Below are 17,818 nucleotides of genomic sequence, written 5' to 3'. Positions count from 1 at the left end.
TGATAACTTTGGATAGCTTAGTACTTTTTACGGAGGACTTTTTATAATCTTGCTTTAGTCCAGATTCTATTGTTGAAGAAGGAAAAATCATGAGGTTGTTCAAAATCTAGCCATTGCACTAGAAGTTCTAAAATCATAGGAATGTGTGCTAAAATAGCAAGGTTTCACTTTCCAATTTCTTTCAGTGCTATGGAATGGTTTTACATGCACGATCCATAAGGATTTTTATTAAACAAGTAACAATACATGCATAAGTTCAAGCGTTGTGCAGAAAGCTCTAACCTACCTCTGCAAATCACTCACTATAATGGAAGCTCTTAAATTAACAGCTCTTGAAGGGAAACTTTTTTCCAAGTAATGAAGATAAATCTGATCTAATTAGAGCAGACAGAATGAATACTTCACCAACAGATAATGAAATGTCATGGTACCGGAATTGACTATCTAGGGAAGCGCTGGATATTTGGGTCTACTCAGAGAAAGCAGAATGTTTTAACCTGTAAAATCTGAACCATCAGAGGGATTCTATGGTTGTCTTCAAAGGTGAATCACAACACTTTCGTTGGTAAGAACTGCCCCTTTGGTTTAGTTTTGAATCAAAGTTTTCATCCATCTTCTGAAGCCTACTTTTTAAGTTAATACCATATTATTTCTTCAGATTATATATATGCTTCAGCAGGAACATGAGAATTGCATTGCTCACCAATTAATGTCTTTGCTTGATCCCAGCAACTTCAATGTGTACTTCCACTGTGTGAACAGAAGCTACCAGTTCATCTCTACATTCTGCGTAAAATACATGGAGAAATGTGATGGATTTTGTACTTATACTAACTCATGTAATGCATAAAGATTAAGACTAAGTGGTAGAATTTTGTAGCTTTTGTAATGATATTATAAAGTTGTAATTAATTTGACATGTTTCTTGTTTTGCTGCATAAGTATATTGTTCTCTCATTTAATTAAAAAGTATGTAAATGGTTTTCTATGTAAAATCATTTGTGGCTACAGGAATGTAGTATGCAACCAATGGCCAATTTATTAGGAACCTCCTGTACCTAATAAAGTGACCACTAATATATTTGTGGTCTTCTGCTGTAGCCCACCCACTTCAAGGCCCGATGTGTTGTGTGTTCAGAGATGCTCTTCTGCCCATCACTGTTGTAACGCATGGTTATTTGAATTACTGTCACCTTCCTGTCAGTTTGAACCAGCCTGGCCATTCTCCTTTGACCTCTCATTAACGAGGCATTTTCACTGTCAGAACTGCCACTCACTGGATGCTTTTTGTTTATCTGTAAACTCTAGAGACTGTTGTGTGTGAAAACCCCAGGAGATCAGCAGTTTCTGAGATACTCAAACCATCCTGTCTGGCACCAACAATCATTCCATGGCCACTGAGTTTATAGGTCACGTTTTTTTTTTAAAGAAAATGTTGTTGGAGGATGAGAATAAAATGTGAATGATACTGTAGAGCAGGTTAATAATTAAATTAAGGTTTTTATTAAAGTACTGAGCTCTGCCCACTGTTACTAGTAAGTCACAATATTTAGTTTTAAAGTCTCAGTTATATAAATACTTCACTGTGCACACCATAACGATCTAGAGTATTAGAATACTATAATCAGCTACAGTGCTTGTCACCAGGGTGGGAATCCAATATTAATTGATTCTTGTTAGACTATGTGACATGAGCATTGTTTTCATTAGTCATGAAATCAGTGAATGGGTTATTTTCTATTATATACAGTGGATTCCAGTTAATTGGGATACTTCAGCACAAGTATATTTTGGCTCAATTAAGCTGCTATCCCAATTAACCAAAGTTGCAAGGAAATAGTTAAAAAGGTATAAAAAAAGACAAACTACCATTTAACTGAGTAATAAATTATGTATTTAAATGAAATACAGAACAAATTAGAACACTAGAAATAATACTACAGTACTATAAAACTGTGTGTTAGTTCCTAATGGTTATTGATGGAGAAGTTCATCCTGTGTTCTTTTGATTGACTGTAAATGAACAAAATCAGTGCAGATGGTTGGTTGTCCGTCATATCCAACAATGACAAGAGACCTGTGCGAGAGAGTTTTTAAAGTGGAAAAGCCATTGCACTGGGACAGTTCCATTCTCTTGAACTCAGAAGTCCAAGTCCAGTGGTATGAGTAGTCATCACAAACTGGGAAATTCCTTGGATGCAGTAGATGAGCATGTCATCTTCTGTACCTTGTCATGACTTTCATTCTCCACAAAGCATCGCAGAATCACCTTTCTGGCCATTAGATCTTACTGTTGATCTCATCTGTGCAGTCTGCTCAAGCTAATTTGACATGCTGAGATAGGCATGTCCCCCTCTCACTGGAATATGAGACCCGCTGGCTACCCTCACTTGGCTTAGCCCACCTGTTGTGGTGTACCAGGGTGTGATCACTGTCACATGCAAACAGATACTTGGAGCCACAGGTGAGAGCTGAGTTTCTGGTGGGTGAGTGAGCTGCCTCAGGGTGGACATGACAAGCCTCTTAACCAGAGGTGCTTCCCTCCCTGCATAGATAATGGACTGCCTTCATACAATGCATTTGACGTTTGCATCCTCAATCTTCATTTCCATCGTAGCATTCAATATGATTGTTGATACCTTCATGTTTTTTGTGGTTCCTAACGTGTTTAAGTAGTGAATTTTTTCATTTTCATTTCCAGCGGTTTCTGGCATCTCCAAGCCTGAATGATTAAAACAGCAGTGAGCAAAACAGTTCTGAATTGTCTTAATGTTTATTTCTTACCATCTATCAGTGACAAAAATCACTGCTTTCTAAAAATAAGCACACGCAACTGACACTATTTAAAATCTGCTCTAAACACGGTGTAATGTTTAATGGCTACTCAAGTGCTCACGACTGATGCTAGTTAGAAATAGTTCAGCAACAGTTTCCTGTCCCAATTAAGTGGCATTGTGTCCCAAATAAACAAAGGGAATCCTGGCTATTTTCTCAATTAGTTTTGTTCTTTAACAGTTGTTCCAATTAACCAGAATCCACTGTATTTCCATCTTCGGAATAAAAGGGGGCAATATCATAAAATTAGAAAGTGACTATCACTGCAATTCTCATTGATAGTAATTTTCACTCCCTTTTCTCTCCCCCCCCCCCCATTTTTTCTGTGTAACAGACCAGTAAATTCACTGACACTGACAGGGCAGTTCAGCTTTGCAGAAATTCATTCCTGGGTCGTCTTCTGTGTGCCAGAAGTACCGGATAAAGTTCCAGTGGGTGATAGTGTTACATTTTACTTTCAGAATACATTTCTGGACACACAGTTGGAATGTACCTACAGGTAAGTGAAATTACTATGCTAGTTGTGTTACCATTGTTGACTCATTTTACATTTTCTTGTAGCTGAGCTATCTTCCACCCAACTTGTATCATCCTCAGCTGTGCTGCTTCATATCCAAATATACTCTGTCACCACCTGTCAGTGATTTACAATTCCTTGGTATAAAAAATCTTTCATCTGTTTAAATATCTCCATAACTTCACTCCTCCCTAATTGCTTAACTTCATTCAGCTCCTATAATCTTTCAGAATCAGAATTAGGGTTGCTATCATTGACATATGTTGTGAAATTTGTTTCATAAACTCTATAATTATTTTTGTGCATATTCTACTTTTATTTCACTTCACTTCTGGCTTCTGTTATTTCTAAATTCTGAATTTTTCTCACTGCTACTTATCCTTTAAGGTGTGGTTTTTAATATACCTCTGACCTAGTTTATTTAATTTACTTGAAGTGTGTTTTAAGTTGTAAAGGGCGGATGGCTAGCAAAGAATAAATAAAATGTTTATGATTAGGGTGGATGCTTAAGGTTCAGACAGAGGAGACAGCAAATGCTAGAATTTGGTGCAGAAGGAACTGTTGGAGGAAGTCATTGGGTCAGGTAACATCTGTAGGGGGAAAGGAGAAAGGAACTGCTTATGAGCTTCCTCTCTGCATACAGGCGATCTTCCCTTTCCAATCTCGATGCAGGGTCGTATACTTTGCTGCTTTCTGGTATCTAACTGGTTTTGCTAGCAAGTTTTCAAAATGATACTTTCAAAAGCTATTCACCATAGGGACTTACACATATAATGTATGGATTTGTTGCGGATTCATATTTAGAGACTGTTGCTATTAGTAAAAAAAAATTATCACTGTACCACCCAGTTAGCAGATTGGTTGAAAACAAACCAGATGTACAATATTCATCTAGACTTTCTCCAGTGACACATATTGTATTTTAGGGATCTAGTTTTCCTGCTTCCAACTTTGCAACCATTCTTCTCTTACATAAAAACCATAAATAACAATAAGCAATTTACAAATTCTAGTTATTAATTACCCTGATGCTTTAAACAGAAAGACTGATAACTATTCCACATCCCATTCCCATTCTGACATGTCTATCCACGGCCTCCTCTACTGTAAAGATGAAGCCACACTCAGGTTGGAGGAACAACACCTTATATTCCGTCTGGGTAGCCTCCAACCTGATGGCATGAACATCGACTTCTCTAACTCCCGCTAAGGCCCCACCTCCCCCTCGTACCCCATCTGTTACTCATTTTTATGCACACATTCTTTCACTCTCCTTTTTCTCCCTCTGTCCCTCTGAATATACCTCTTGCCCATCCTCTGGGTCACCCCCCCCGTCTTTCTTCCCGGACCTCCTGTCCCATGATCCTCTCATATCCCCTTTTGCCTATCACCTGTCCAGCTCTCGGCTCTATCCCTCCCCCTCCTGTCTTCTCCTATCATTTTGGATCTCCCCCTCCCCCTCCAACTTTCAAATCCCTTACTCACTCTTCCTTCAGTTAGTCCTGACGAAGGGTCTCAGCCTGAAACGTCGACTGCACCTCTTCCTACAGATGCTGCTTGGCCTGCTGCGTTCACCAGCAACTTTGATGTATGTAGACTGATAACTATGTTTTCTTTCTAAGGATTTATTTATTGAATATTTTTGGAATGATTTTTTAAATTTGTTTTGCACATGAAAAATAAAGAACTTTATTATGTACAGTATCACATGTTAAAGGAAATATCCATCATTAGGATTCTGAGAATAAAAAGGTCTTGTATAATGATGTTTCATTAAATTATCATTTTTTTCTGTCTCTAACACCACTGAAACTCAATTATATTTGAGTATTGTTTAGTCATGCATTTGTGTAAATCCTTTTATATAAAATTTATATTATTTTTGTCATTGTCTCACCAAGGAAGCTGAATTGATGATAGAGAGTAGTTTATTTACCTCAGTTTCAGTTTATTGTAAAATGGAATCTTTGTTCTTTTATGTTGCTCTAGTAGAATTGACCTTCAGGAATGTTAATGTGCAACTTTGCACTTAATTTTAGAAAAGGTGAAGGAACTTTTAAATCTGACAACATCTCTACCATTTCCATCCTGAAGGATGTCTTAACTAAAGAAGCTACAAAAAGAAAAATCAACCTCAACATTTCATATGGTGAGAACCAAACTGTAACTTGTTTCAGATGTCCTAGAATTTAAATATCTATAAACTGCTTTTCTGAAGGATATATGTTTTTCTTTTTGAAGATGTTAATGAGGAATCAGTAAACTATACTTTAAAACTGATCCATCCCAAACTGGAACATCAGTTGCTGTTAGCCAAGAAAGTCCAGCTGATTGATGCTTTGAAGGTGAGTTGCATTGTTAATATAGCAACGAAACAACCTGCTGAGAGCAAGATGAGGAAGGAAGTAGTCACCTCCAGTAATCAATAATATTTGCTCAGTTAAATGCATTTTTTGGAAGCTAATGTAGATCTAAAGTGACCCGGATTGGGCATTTATATCCCATGCATTTCATATCACAGCCAGGTAAACTGACATATCTTAGCTTGGTATCTCATTGCCCAACAACTTTGTGATGCTAACCTGTTCTTAAGAGCTGCTATTGTCTCTAGAGCATTGCATACTACAGTAACATCATTGTTATTTTGTCACTTTTTACCTTTGCAATAGAAATGTCATTAGCTACAGTTCCAGTATTACCAATGTTTAAGAAGTTTGACACAATATAAAAACACTTCTGCACGCACATCAATGGCATATTGCTCTTTCCTCATTTTGACTTGGCTTGTGCTTTTTCTCCTATACTCTCTAACCACCTTGTGTCCATATGGACTTTTATCCCTTTGCTTCTTCTGGCTTCAGCTTTTCATTATTCCTTTTTCTTCTGGTATTCCTTTTGTGGTCCCAAACTTCAGACCTTGACTAACTACACAATCCGATCAGCATCCTTCAACACCTTTTCTTCACCTTGTCCTTTGTGCACCCTACAATTGCTGGGATGTTTTCAGCTATCCGGTCACAAGGTCCAGTTTACTTTCTTCACTCCTGCTTTCCTGTGTTTGATTTATTATCAGCTTTTGTATTACTGTTTCTGTGAAACAGTTTGATGTGTTTATAAATGTAGGAAACAGTGAGGGTGACTGGCCTTAGCATAAAGGCATTGTGACAAAGTTTAATATCAGGGAGTCCTAGCTAATAAAAATCAGAGATGAGACTGAAAGTCAACTGTAGTCATTTTTAATACAAAAGAAGATATTTGTGGTTCTGAGACCATCCATTCAGCCCAAGGACACAATCATAGGTGTCCTTCCAGAGCGGTGACCTAGAGTAAACAATCTTCAACTGTTTAATTTATGACTCCCTCCTGTCACCACAGAAAATGTTCCATTCCCTAATGAAGATCCATAGTGCAATTCCATCTATAACCCCTCAGATAATGCAGCAGACTGCATACGCATGCAGTAAGTCCCAGACAAAGACTGGGTGTGGACTGATAAGCATGTACATTGTGTACGCTCCATTTCCATTAGTGTGGCTCTGTTCAACAGTAAAAACATCAAATACTGTCAGCACCAGACTCTTAACTTAACCAACCATGCAAATACTTGGCCACAAGGAATAGAATCTATGATGAGAGGCTTGCATCCTGATTCCCTGAGAATCTGAATTCTCAGCTTGTTTGATTGACTGACTCCATTGTCTACTTTTATAAGCTGCCCATTCTTCATGTTAACTACATATATTTTCTCTCACCACAGCCAATGCACCATCTGCTATTTATAAGTTCCTGGTACAGCAACCTACCAAAGGTTCTTTGACAACACTTCTCAGTCTGGTGAGCTCCACCACCTAGAAAAAGACCATAAGATATAGGAGCAGAATTAGACCACTTGACCCATTGAGTCTGCTTCGCCATTTCATCATGGCTGATTCTTTCCCCTCTCAGCCCCAATCTCCTGCCTTCTCCCTATATCCCTTCATACCCTGACTAATCAAGAATCTATCAAACTCTGCCTTAAATATACCCTCTGACATGGCCTCTACAGCCTCCTGTGGCAATGAATTCCAGATTCACCACTCTCTGGCTAAAGAAATTCCTCCTGAACTCCATTTTAAATGGACATCCCTCTATTCTAAGACTGTGTCTTGCGGTCTTAGGCTTCCCCACTCTAAGGAAATCTCCATATCTACTCTATTTAGGCCTTTCAATGTTTGATAGGTTTCAATGAGATCCTACCCCCCCCCCCCCGCCCCATTCTTATGAATTCCAGTGAGTAGAGGCCCAGAGCCATTAAATGGTCTTCATATGATAAGCCTTTCAATCCCGGAATCATTTTCATGAAACTCTTTTGAACCCTCTCCAATGTCAGCACATCTTTTCTTAGATAAGGTGCCCAAAACTGCTCACGATACTCCTAGTGAGGCCTCACCAGTGCTTATAAAGCCTTAGCATTACATCCTTGCTAGTCCTCTCAAAATGAATGCTAACGTTGCATTTGCCTTCCTCATCAACGACTCAACCTGCAAATAAACCTTTCGGGAATCCTGCATGAGGACTCCCAAGACCCTTTGCACCTTAGATTTTTGAATATTCTCTCCATTTAGAAAATAATCATGCTTTTTTTGCCAAAATTTTTATATATATTTCAGGCATTACCAATCTTTGTTCCAAAATCTTTTTTTGACAAAGTTGACTCTAAAATTTCTTCATTTATTTGGCAGAATAAAAACCCGAGACTGGGTAAAATACATTTACAGAAAGCTAAGAGAGATGGAGGCTTAGCATTACCTAACTTTAGATTTTATTATTGGGCAATTAATAGTCGACATATGAAATTCTGGTTACTGGACCAGGATATACTATCCATTCCTAAATGGGTAGCATTGGAATTACAATCTGTTCAGGGTTTTACACTTGGCTCTATTTTAGGTTCCTCTCTTCCTTTTGATTTGAAACGCCTTAAACAGGTGTCTAACCCGATAGTTAAATATACCTTGCGTATTTGGTTTCAATTCAGAAAATTTTTTGATCTTAATCAATTTGGGTTAGCGATTCCTATTTTAGGTAACATTTTTTCCTCCCTCTTTTACGGATCGTGCTTTTCAAACTTGGAAGACTAAGGGTATTTCACGGTTTTTGGATTTATTTTTAGATGGTTCCCTTATGTCTTTTGAACAATTATCTAATAAATATAACTTATCAAGAATACATTTTTTTAGATATCTACAAGTTAGAAATTTCCTAAGTACTATACTTTCTTCCTTTCCAATGCTTCCTCCTACATACATTTTAGATACTATAATCAACCTTAATCCATGTCAGAAAGGTGCATCGGCTATGATTTATAATATTATTATGAAACTTAGGAAAGCTCCATTTGATAAGATTAGGGTAGATTGGGAACAGGAATTGGGGTTTACCATTTCCGTGGATGACTGGGGACAGATTTTACAATTAGTCAATACTTCCTCTATCTGTGCTGAACATTCCCTAATTCAATTTAAAGTTGTTCATAGAGCACATATGTCCAAAGATAAGTTAGCGCGCTTTTATTCTCATATTAATCCTTTTTGTGATAGATGTCCGGGGCAGATAGCCTCTTTAACTCATATGTTTTGGTCTTGCCCTACTTTGGAAACTTTTTGGAGAGACATTTTTAATATTATCTCCAAGGTATTGAATATAGATATCTCTCCTCACCCTATTACTGCTATCTTTGGACTATCTAAAATTTCCAGTAATCTTTCCCCTTCAGCCCGTAGAATGATTGCATTTCTTACTTTAATGGCGAAAAGATGTATCTTACAACATTGGAAAGAGCTTAATGCTCCAACTACCTTTTTTTGGTTTTCTCAGACGATATTATGCTTGATTCTGGAGAAAATTAGAGGCAATCTTTATGACTCCTCATTTAAATTTGAACAGACTTGGAGATCTTTTATTCAATATTTTCATTTAATGTAATATATACCCTTCTTGTTTTTTTTTTACTGTTTTTAATGGAGGTCGGGATTGAGGACGTGATTTTAGGTTTAACTCTGTTTGGTTTCAAGTTAGCCCATTGCTTTGCTTTGCTTTTAGTTAGTTGCACGGTGGGTTTTTTTTGGGGGGGTTTTTTTCCTTTTCTCTATTGATATATATATAAAATTAGTATACTATTATGTTACCTTGGTATGTTATGTTTAAATTACATTGTTTGTAGTTTTTTTTTGTATTAATATCTTCTGTAATTTTATTATATTCTAACAGTGTATTAGTATCTATATGGCTTACCTTTTTGTATACTTATTTAATAAAAAGATTTAAAAAGAAAGAAAGAAAATAATCTATGCTTTTCTAAAGTGCACGACCATATGCTTCCCAACATGTATTCCATCTGTGACTCCTCTACCCTTTCTCCTAATCTGCCTTAAGTCCTTCTGTAGCCTCTCTGTTTCCTCAACACTATCTGCTTCTCTATCTATCTTCGTATCGTCTACGAACTTGGCCACAAAGCCATCAAATCCATCATCCAAGTCATTGAAATATAATGTAAAAAGAAGTGATCCCAGCACAGACCCCTGTGAAACACCACCTGTTCACCAGCAGTTTACCAGAAAAGGCTCCCTTTGTTCCTCTTCTTTACCACCTGCCAACCAGCCAATACTGTATCCATGCCTGTATCTTTTCTGCGGTCCATGGACTCTTAACTTGTTAAGCAACCTCATGTGTGGAACCTTGTCAAACGCTTTTGAAAATTCAAGTACACAACATCAACCAATTCTCCTTTGTCTATTCTGTTTGTTGTTTCTTCAAAGAATTCCAACAGTTTGTTGGGCAGGTTGTTCTCTCAAGGAAACCATGCTGACTTTGGCCTAGTTTATCATGTGCCTCTAAGTAGCCTGAAACCATGTATTAACAATCGACTCCAACATCTTCCTAACCACTGAGGTCAGACTAACTGGCCTACAATTTCCTTTCTTTTGCCCGTCTCCCTTCTTGGAGAGTAGAGTGACATTTGCAATTTTCCAGTCCTCCAGAACCATGCTAGAATCCATTGATTCTTGAAAGATTGATACTAATGCCTCCACAATTTCTTCAGCCAACTGGGGTGTAGACCATCTAGCCCAAGTGACATCTACATTCACTCCTTTCAGTTCCCCAAGCACCTTCTCCCTAGTAATGGCAACTTCACTTACTTCTGCTCCTTGACACTCTTGAACATCTGGCATACAGCTAGTGTTTATCACAGTGAAAACTGATGCAAAATACTTAATTCAGTTTGTCCGCTGTTTCCTTGTCCCACTTTACTACCTTCCCAGTATCATTTTCTGGTGGTCCTACATCTACTCTCACCTCTCTTTTACACTTCATATATCTGAAGAAACTTTGGTAACGTCTGTAATATTACTGGCTACCTTACCTTCGTATTCCTTCTTTACTACTTTATGACTCTTTAAATTGTGTTCTGTTGGTTTCTAAAAGTTTCCCAATTCTCTAATTTTTGCTCTATTATATGCCCTCTCTTTGGCTTTTATGTTGGCTTTGACTTCCCTTGTCAGCCATGGTTGTGCTATCCTGCCTTTAGAATACTACTTATTTTGGATGTATCTATCATGCTCCTTCCAAGTTGCTCCCAGAAACTCCAGCCATTGCTGCTCTGCCATCATCCCTGCTTGTGTTCCCTTCTAATCAATTTTGGCTTACTCCTCCCTCATGCCTCTGTAATTCCCTTTACTCCACTGTAGTACTGATATACCTGATTTTAGCTTCTCCTCAAATTACAGGGTGAATTCTATCATATTGTAATCACTGTCTCCTAAGGGTTCCTTTACCTTAAGCTCTCTAATCAATTCCAGTTCTTTACACAACACCCAATCCAGAATACCTAATCCCCTAGTGGGTTCAACCATAAGCTGCTCTTAAAAGCCATCTTGTACGCACTCTGCAAATTACTGCTTTTGGGATCCATCACCAACCTGATTTTCCCAATCTATCTGCGTATTGAAATTCCCAACGACTATCATAACATTGTGCTTTTGACATGTAGTTTCTATCTCCTATTGTAATTTGTATCCCACATCTTTGCTACTGCTCAGAAGTCTGCTTATAACTCCGATCAGGGTCTTTTTACCCTTGCAGTTTCTTAGCTCTACCCACAATGATTCCACACCTTCTGATCCAATGTCACTTTGATTTCATTTGTTACCAACAAAGCCACCATTCTGCCTATCTGCCTGTCCTTTTGATACGATATGTATCCTTGAACATTAAGCTTCCAGTTGTAGTCTTCTTTCAGCCACAATTCAGTGAGGATTCAAGTGGAGGTAGTGGAAGCAGATACAATTACAACTTTTAAGAAGCATTTTGACAGGTACTTTGACAGGAAAGGCTTGGAGAGATATAGGCCAATACAAATGGGATTAACATAAATAGTCGGCATGGACAAGATGGGGTGAAAGTGCTTCTTACTGTGCTGTACAAATCTATGCGAGCATAAAGCTTACAAACAACCACATTGAACTCAGAAGTAAGTAATAAATGTTGCCCTTGTCTATAATGTCCACAGCATATATGAATAATAACTGGTATTGGAAAATGAACCTGGTTAGGTGTCAGATCTCTCAGTGGGAGAATGTTTTGAATATAGTGATCGTAACTCTATCTCCTTTGCCTTAGCGCTGGAGAGGGATAGGAGCAGACAATTTGGGAAAACATTTAATTGGGGTAGGGGGAAATATGATGCTATTAGGCAAGAACTTGGGAGCAGATGTTCTCAGGGAAATGCATGGCAGAAATGTGGCATATATTCAGGGAACATGTAGAAAATCTGTTTAAGAAGAAAGGAAAGCTTACGAAAGGTTCAAGAAGCTAGGTACTGACAGAGTTCTAGAAAATTACAAGGTTGCCAGGAAGGAGTTTAATGAAATTAGGAGAGCTAGAAGGGGCCATAAGAAGGCCTTGGCAAGCAAGGAAAACCCCACGGCATTCTACAGGTATGTGAAGAGCAAGAGGATGAGCCGTGTGAGAATAGGACCAATCAGGTACGGTAGTGGAAATGTGTGCATGGAGTCAGAGGAGGTAGCAGAGGTACTTAATGAATACTTTGCTTCAGTATTCACCAGGGAAAAGGACCTTGGCAATTGTGGGGATGACTTCCGACAGACTGAAATGCTTGAGCATATAGATATTAAGAAAGAGGATGTGCTGGAGGTTTTGAAAAGCATTAAGTTAGATAAGTCTCCTGGATCAGACAAGATATACCCCAGACTACTATGGGAAGCGAGGGAGGAGATTGTTGAACCTCTGGCGATGATCTTTGCATCATCAATAGGGACGGGAGAAGTATCAAAGGATTGGAGGGTCGCAAATGTTGTTCCCTTGATCAAGAAAGGGAGTAGAGATAACCCAGGAAATTATAGAGGCAGGATTTATGAGCATTTGGAGAGACATAATCTGATTAAGGATAGTCAGCATGGCTTTGTCAAAGGCTGGCCATGTCTTGTGAGCCTGATTGAATTCTTTGAGGATATAACAAAACACATTGATGAAGGTAGAGCAGTGGATGTAGTGTATATGGATTTCAGTAAGGCTTTTGATAAGGTTCCCCATGCAAGGCTCCTTCAGAAAGTAAGAAGGCATGGCATCCAAGGAAACCTTACTTTGTGGATCCAGAATTGGCTTGCCCATAGAAGGCAAAGGGGGTTTGTAGATGGTTCGTATTCTGCATGGAGGCCGGTGACCAGTGGTGTTCCACAGGGATCTTTCTGGGATCCCTCCTCTTTGTGATTTTCATAAATGACCTGGTTGAAGAAGTAGAAGAGTGGATTAGTAAGTTTGCTGATGACACAAAGGTTGGGGGTGTTGTGGATAGTCTGGAGGGTTGTCAGAGGTTACAGTGGGGCATCGATAGGATGCAGAACTGGACTGAGAAGTGGCAGATGGAGTTCAATCCAGATAATTGTGGAGTGGTTCATTTTGGTAGGTCAAATTTGAAGACAGAATATAGTATTTGTGGTAAGACTTGGCGGTGTGAAAGATCAGAGAGATATTGGGGTCTGTGTCCATAGGACACTCAAAGCTGCTGCTTAGGTTGACAGTGTTGTTAAAAATGCGTATGGCATGATGGCATTCATCAACCATGGGATTGAGTTCAAGTGCTGTGAGATAATGTTAGAGCTGTATAAGACCTTGGTCAGACCCCACTTGGAGTACTGTGTTCATTTCTAGTCACCTCACTACAGGAAGAACTGTAGAAAGAGTGCAGAGGAGATTTACAAGGATGTTGCTGGATTGGAAAGCGTACCTTAGGTTGAGTGAACTTGGCCTTTTCTCCTTGGAGTGATGGAGGATGAGAGGTGACCGAATAAAGGAGTATAAGATGATGAGAGGCATTGATCGTGTGGATAGCCAGAGGCTTTTTCCCAGAGCTGAAATGGCTAACACAAGGGGGCATCGTTTTATGGTGCTTGGAAGTAGAGATGTCAGAGGTAAGTTTTTTCACATGGAGTGGTGGGTGCGTGGAATGCACTGCCAGTGACAGTGGTAGAGGCAGATACAATAGGGTCTTTTAAGAGATTTAGATAGGTACATGAAGCTTAGAAAAATAGAGGGCCGTGCAGTAGGGTAACTAGACAGTTTCCAGAGCAGGTTACATGGTTGTCACAACATTGTGGGCCAAAGGGCCTGTAATGTGCTGTAGATGCTATGTTCCATGTTCTGTGTTCTAATGTTCCAACATAATAGATATTAATAGGTCATTAGTTTATTATTGCCTCATGTATAATGTAATACAGTAAAAAAGTTTTTTGTTTGCCTGTGCTAGCAGGTCATTCCATTCATACATACTTCAAGGTAGTACAAAAGGAGTGAAAAATGCAGAATATGATGTTATAGTTAGAGACGGTGCAGAGTACAACAACAGTAAAGTGTAGGAAATCTATGAAATTCAACATTGAGATCTGTGTGATTAGGTGATTCTTTCCATTTGCAGGAGCTACAAGTTTATGAAGGAAATATGGATTTCCTAATACCTGAATATCGTTCAATTTTGGAGGAAGCTGATAGTCTGCTCGAGGAATTCAAGAAGCAGCCTGCTCACTTGGAGAGATTGTATGGCAAGTACCATAAACAGAGAGTAAATGTAAATGCCTCTTCAAAATGCATAGTATGCACCCAAACGTATTATTTTCAGGTCCTTCCCGCCCTCTAAAATCACCATGCTTTCAATTTAAATGACCAGCACAGTTAATATTATATAATTTATTCTTCATTGGACTGTTTCACCTGCATCATTTGGTACCATTTAATTGTGATGAGGGTTGCTGTCTCAACCACCCTTCCTAGCAATGACTTCCAGACTCTGCCGTCCTCTGAGGTTGATGAGATGAGGTAGATTAATAGCTTGGCACAGACTAGATGGGGTGAAGGTCCTGTTTCTGTGCTTTAGTGTTGTATAACTCTATGAGAGGCATACATGGAGTAGATAGTCAAAATCTTTTTCCCATGGTCCAGGCATCAATAACAAGAAGCACAATTTTCAGGTAAGAGGTAGGAGTTTTAAAAGGGATCTGTAGGGAATGATTTTTTTACACAGAGAATGGATGATAGCTGGAACAGGCTGCTGCCAGAGAAGGTGGTGGAATTAGTTGGACAGACACTTAACTAGGCAAGGCATGAAAGATACAAATCTAATGCAGGTGAGAGAGATTTGTGCAAGTGTTTTTGGTGGGCAGCAGGGCCTGTTTCTGTTATGCTTAACTGTATGGCTCTTAGACTCTTCTTGATGGTGGAGATTGTTGCCTTGGGAGTTGATGTAGCCTTGGTGAATGACTGGGAGAAAAGGAGTTTTTCCACACCTTCCCTTTCATCTTTCTGCCAATCATTTTAATTACATGCCTCCTGGCTTTTAATGCTGAAAGAAATTACCCCATTTTTCAGTACTCAGTCTACACCCCTAATAATGTTATAAACATCATGAGACCATGGATTTTCACCTTGGAAGGTTTCCTGGGCACAGGCCTGGGCAAGGTTGTATGGAAGACCAGCAAGTCTCATGCTGCAAGTCTCCCCTCTCCACGCCACCAACGTTGTCCAGGGGAAGGGCATTAGGACCCATATAGCTTGGCACCGGTGTCGTCGCAAAGCAATGTGTGGTTAAATGCCTTGTTCAAGGACACACACGCTGCCTCAGCCAAGGCTCAAACTAGCAACCTTCAAATCACTAGACGAACGCCTTAACCACTTGGCCACGCCTATATATACCTCCGTTAAATCACTTGAGTCTCCTTTGTTCCATAATGTTTGAAACTTCATCATTTTTCACACTGTACAAATATATTTGTCGTCTATCTTAATCTCGTCCAGACTTTGTTTCACTTATTGGTTTGCAACCTTCAGCTTGATTGCTTAGCTGACTTAATGACACTGCAGTTACTGGACCTCTGTGACCCTGCGCAGATGTCGACTGATTGCAGGTTATGCCTGAAAAGTGGAAGTTTGTGTTACAATACCGAGCTACAGTTCTGTAAGCAAGTTCTTTAAATGTCTACTTCTTGTAATACCTTTGCCTCTGGTTAGAATATCCTTTCCATATCACTATCAGTTAACTCAGCAGAGCTTTCCTAACCTGTTGAACACCCAGTTTTTGAGAATTAATTCTCTGTCTTCCATCATATCTGTGGAAAATTGATGAAAGTAAGTTAAAGATAAAACATTGTACAATGTTACTTTTGAAAGTAGTATTTCTTGAACTGATACACTGTGGGATACATCAATATGTTAAAACTAATTATCTTTTATCTTTGTTCTCTCTGCACTTCTACCCACTCCATTTAGGCATGATAACTGACCTCTTTATAGATAAATTCAAATTCAAAGGCACAAATGTGAAAACCAAAGTTCCACTTCTTCTGGAAATTTTGGATAATTATGACCCTAATAGTCTTGCAGCATTCTTTGATTCAGCATAGAGGAATTATGTAAAGCATGATGAAAAACATACATAAAGTTCCTGATGAAAGAACTGTGAATGGAACATGTTGTCTATTGGTGGTGCAAGTATTCAACCTAACTGATGGGCCGAATACACAAGAACTAATCAGCTTACCCTTACTGTGGAGATATTTGAGGCATTTCTGCCAAGTATTTGCTGTTGCTTGGGCAGAAGATAACATGGAAATCAAAAGTTTATATATAGTTTGTATGCTGCATTCCTGCATTTCCATAGATGCTTATATTTTTGTCAAGAGATAGCCACTATGGAAATTTGTTTCTACTTTGAACTTGCATTACTTTTCTTGAAAATGGTAGTCAAATATTTACAAAAGGCAATTTTTCCAGAGTTTGAGAATTGATTAAAACTACTGTAAAATATCTATCACCAACCAGTTTCCTGTTGGTTGATATAGACAATGTATTTTTGGCAGTGGTTCATTCTACTTTGGGGGAAAAAATGACAACCCAACTCAAGATGTCTATACTGAAATGTTCTTTAGAAGAATTCAGCAAGAATAAGCGCAAGATTCACTTTGATTTAGTTGCATTTTTTTCTCATTTTTATTTTGATAATATATATTTACAACAGGTATTAAATGTATACTTTTTCATGCCTTTTCTTTTTACTAAAATATAGTAATAATGAGTACAGTTTGATTTTCCCATTGTTCCTCTGAAGCAACATAATTGTTTATAATTATCACTCTAAACCTAAAAGACCTCTTATAGGGCAATATATGACTTTAAAATATATTTGCTGTTTGTGAGAGCTAATATGTATACTGCTTTGAGTCATACTTTGGGCAAAATATGTAGATATGGGATTATTCATTAATTTTATGTATATATAATCAGTCTTGTAATCAATATTATGTAATACTTTTATGAGTTACTGAATAGTGTAATTCCCTTTATATAGTAACAAATAAATATTGAAAATACTCTTAATGTTATCTGGCATACTGTTCATTAAAACTTCTAATTTATCAGCACTGAAATGTTAATAGGTAACTCCATTTACTAAAGGAAGTGCAACAGCGATTCTTGTTTTTCTAGCGCAAATGCTGGATTCCATTACATGTATATTTTTGCCAAACTAATTTCAGTAAATGTATCCATTAATTCAGTGATTGTGTTATATGAGAGATTGTATCAATATTAAATTGGAATACGTTTATCAGATGTCTATTGTATATTTTCTTTGTCTCAACTTTGTTGAATACATAACAGAGAGGGAGAAAAAAAACACAACATAACAGTGAGGAAAATATAGATAAAATGGAAAAAGCATGTGGATTGAACAATGTCATTAAGTTGATGCACATGTAACCCTGTACCTACATGCTAGTGAAGGTGATTCTTAACAAAATAATTAATCAGTTGTCCCTATGGCCCAGTGTTCGACTAAAATGTTGGTTTATAGAGTATGAACAAGATATTAAAAGTAATTTTTGATTTTTGTAACAGTAACAGTAGACTGCTCACCTGCTT

At 38.2% G+C, this 17,818-nt stretch overlaps 1 protein-coding gene across 3 annotated transcripts in view; it reads left to right on the top strand.

The window, feature by feature from the left end:
* The window catches only part of bbs7 (Bardet-Biedl syndrome 7), a 76,013-nt gene extending 58,515 nt beyond the window's left edge, over positions 1 to 17,498 (top strand). For all 3 annotated transcript variants that reach the window (XM_063046522.1, XM_063046523.1, XM_063046521.1), the window contains 5 exons: positions 3,170 to 3,334; positions 5,392 to 5,501; positions 5,594 to 5,697; positions 14,325 to 14,448; positions 16,169 to 17,498. In XM_063046522.1, coding sequence (XP_062902592.1) covers positions 3,170 to 3,334; positions 5,392 to 5,501; positions 5,594 to 5,697; positions 14,325 to 14,448; positions 16,169 to 16,302 — 637 coding nt within the window. In that variant the 3' untranslated portion in view covers positions 16,303 to 17,498. The remainder of the gene's footprint in view (positions 1 to 3,169; positions 3,335 to 5,391; positions 5,502 to 5,593; positions 5,698 to 14,324; positions 14,449 to 16,168) is intronic.
* The last annotated feature ends 320 nt before the right edge of the window (positions 17,499 to 17,818 follow it).

Source organism: Mobula hypostoma, chromosome 4, assembly GCF_963921235.1.
Source record: "Mobula hypostoma chromosome 4, sMobHyp1.1, whole genome shotgun sequence".
Classification (NCBI taxonomy): domain Eukaryota; kingdom Metazoa; phylum Chordata; class Chondrichthyes; order Myliobatiformes; family Myliobatidae; genus Mobula; species Mobula hypostoma.
This window is presented reverse-complemented; position numbering and strand designations above follow the sequence as displayed.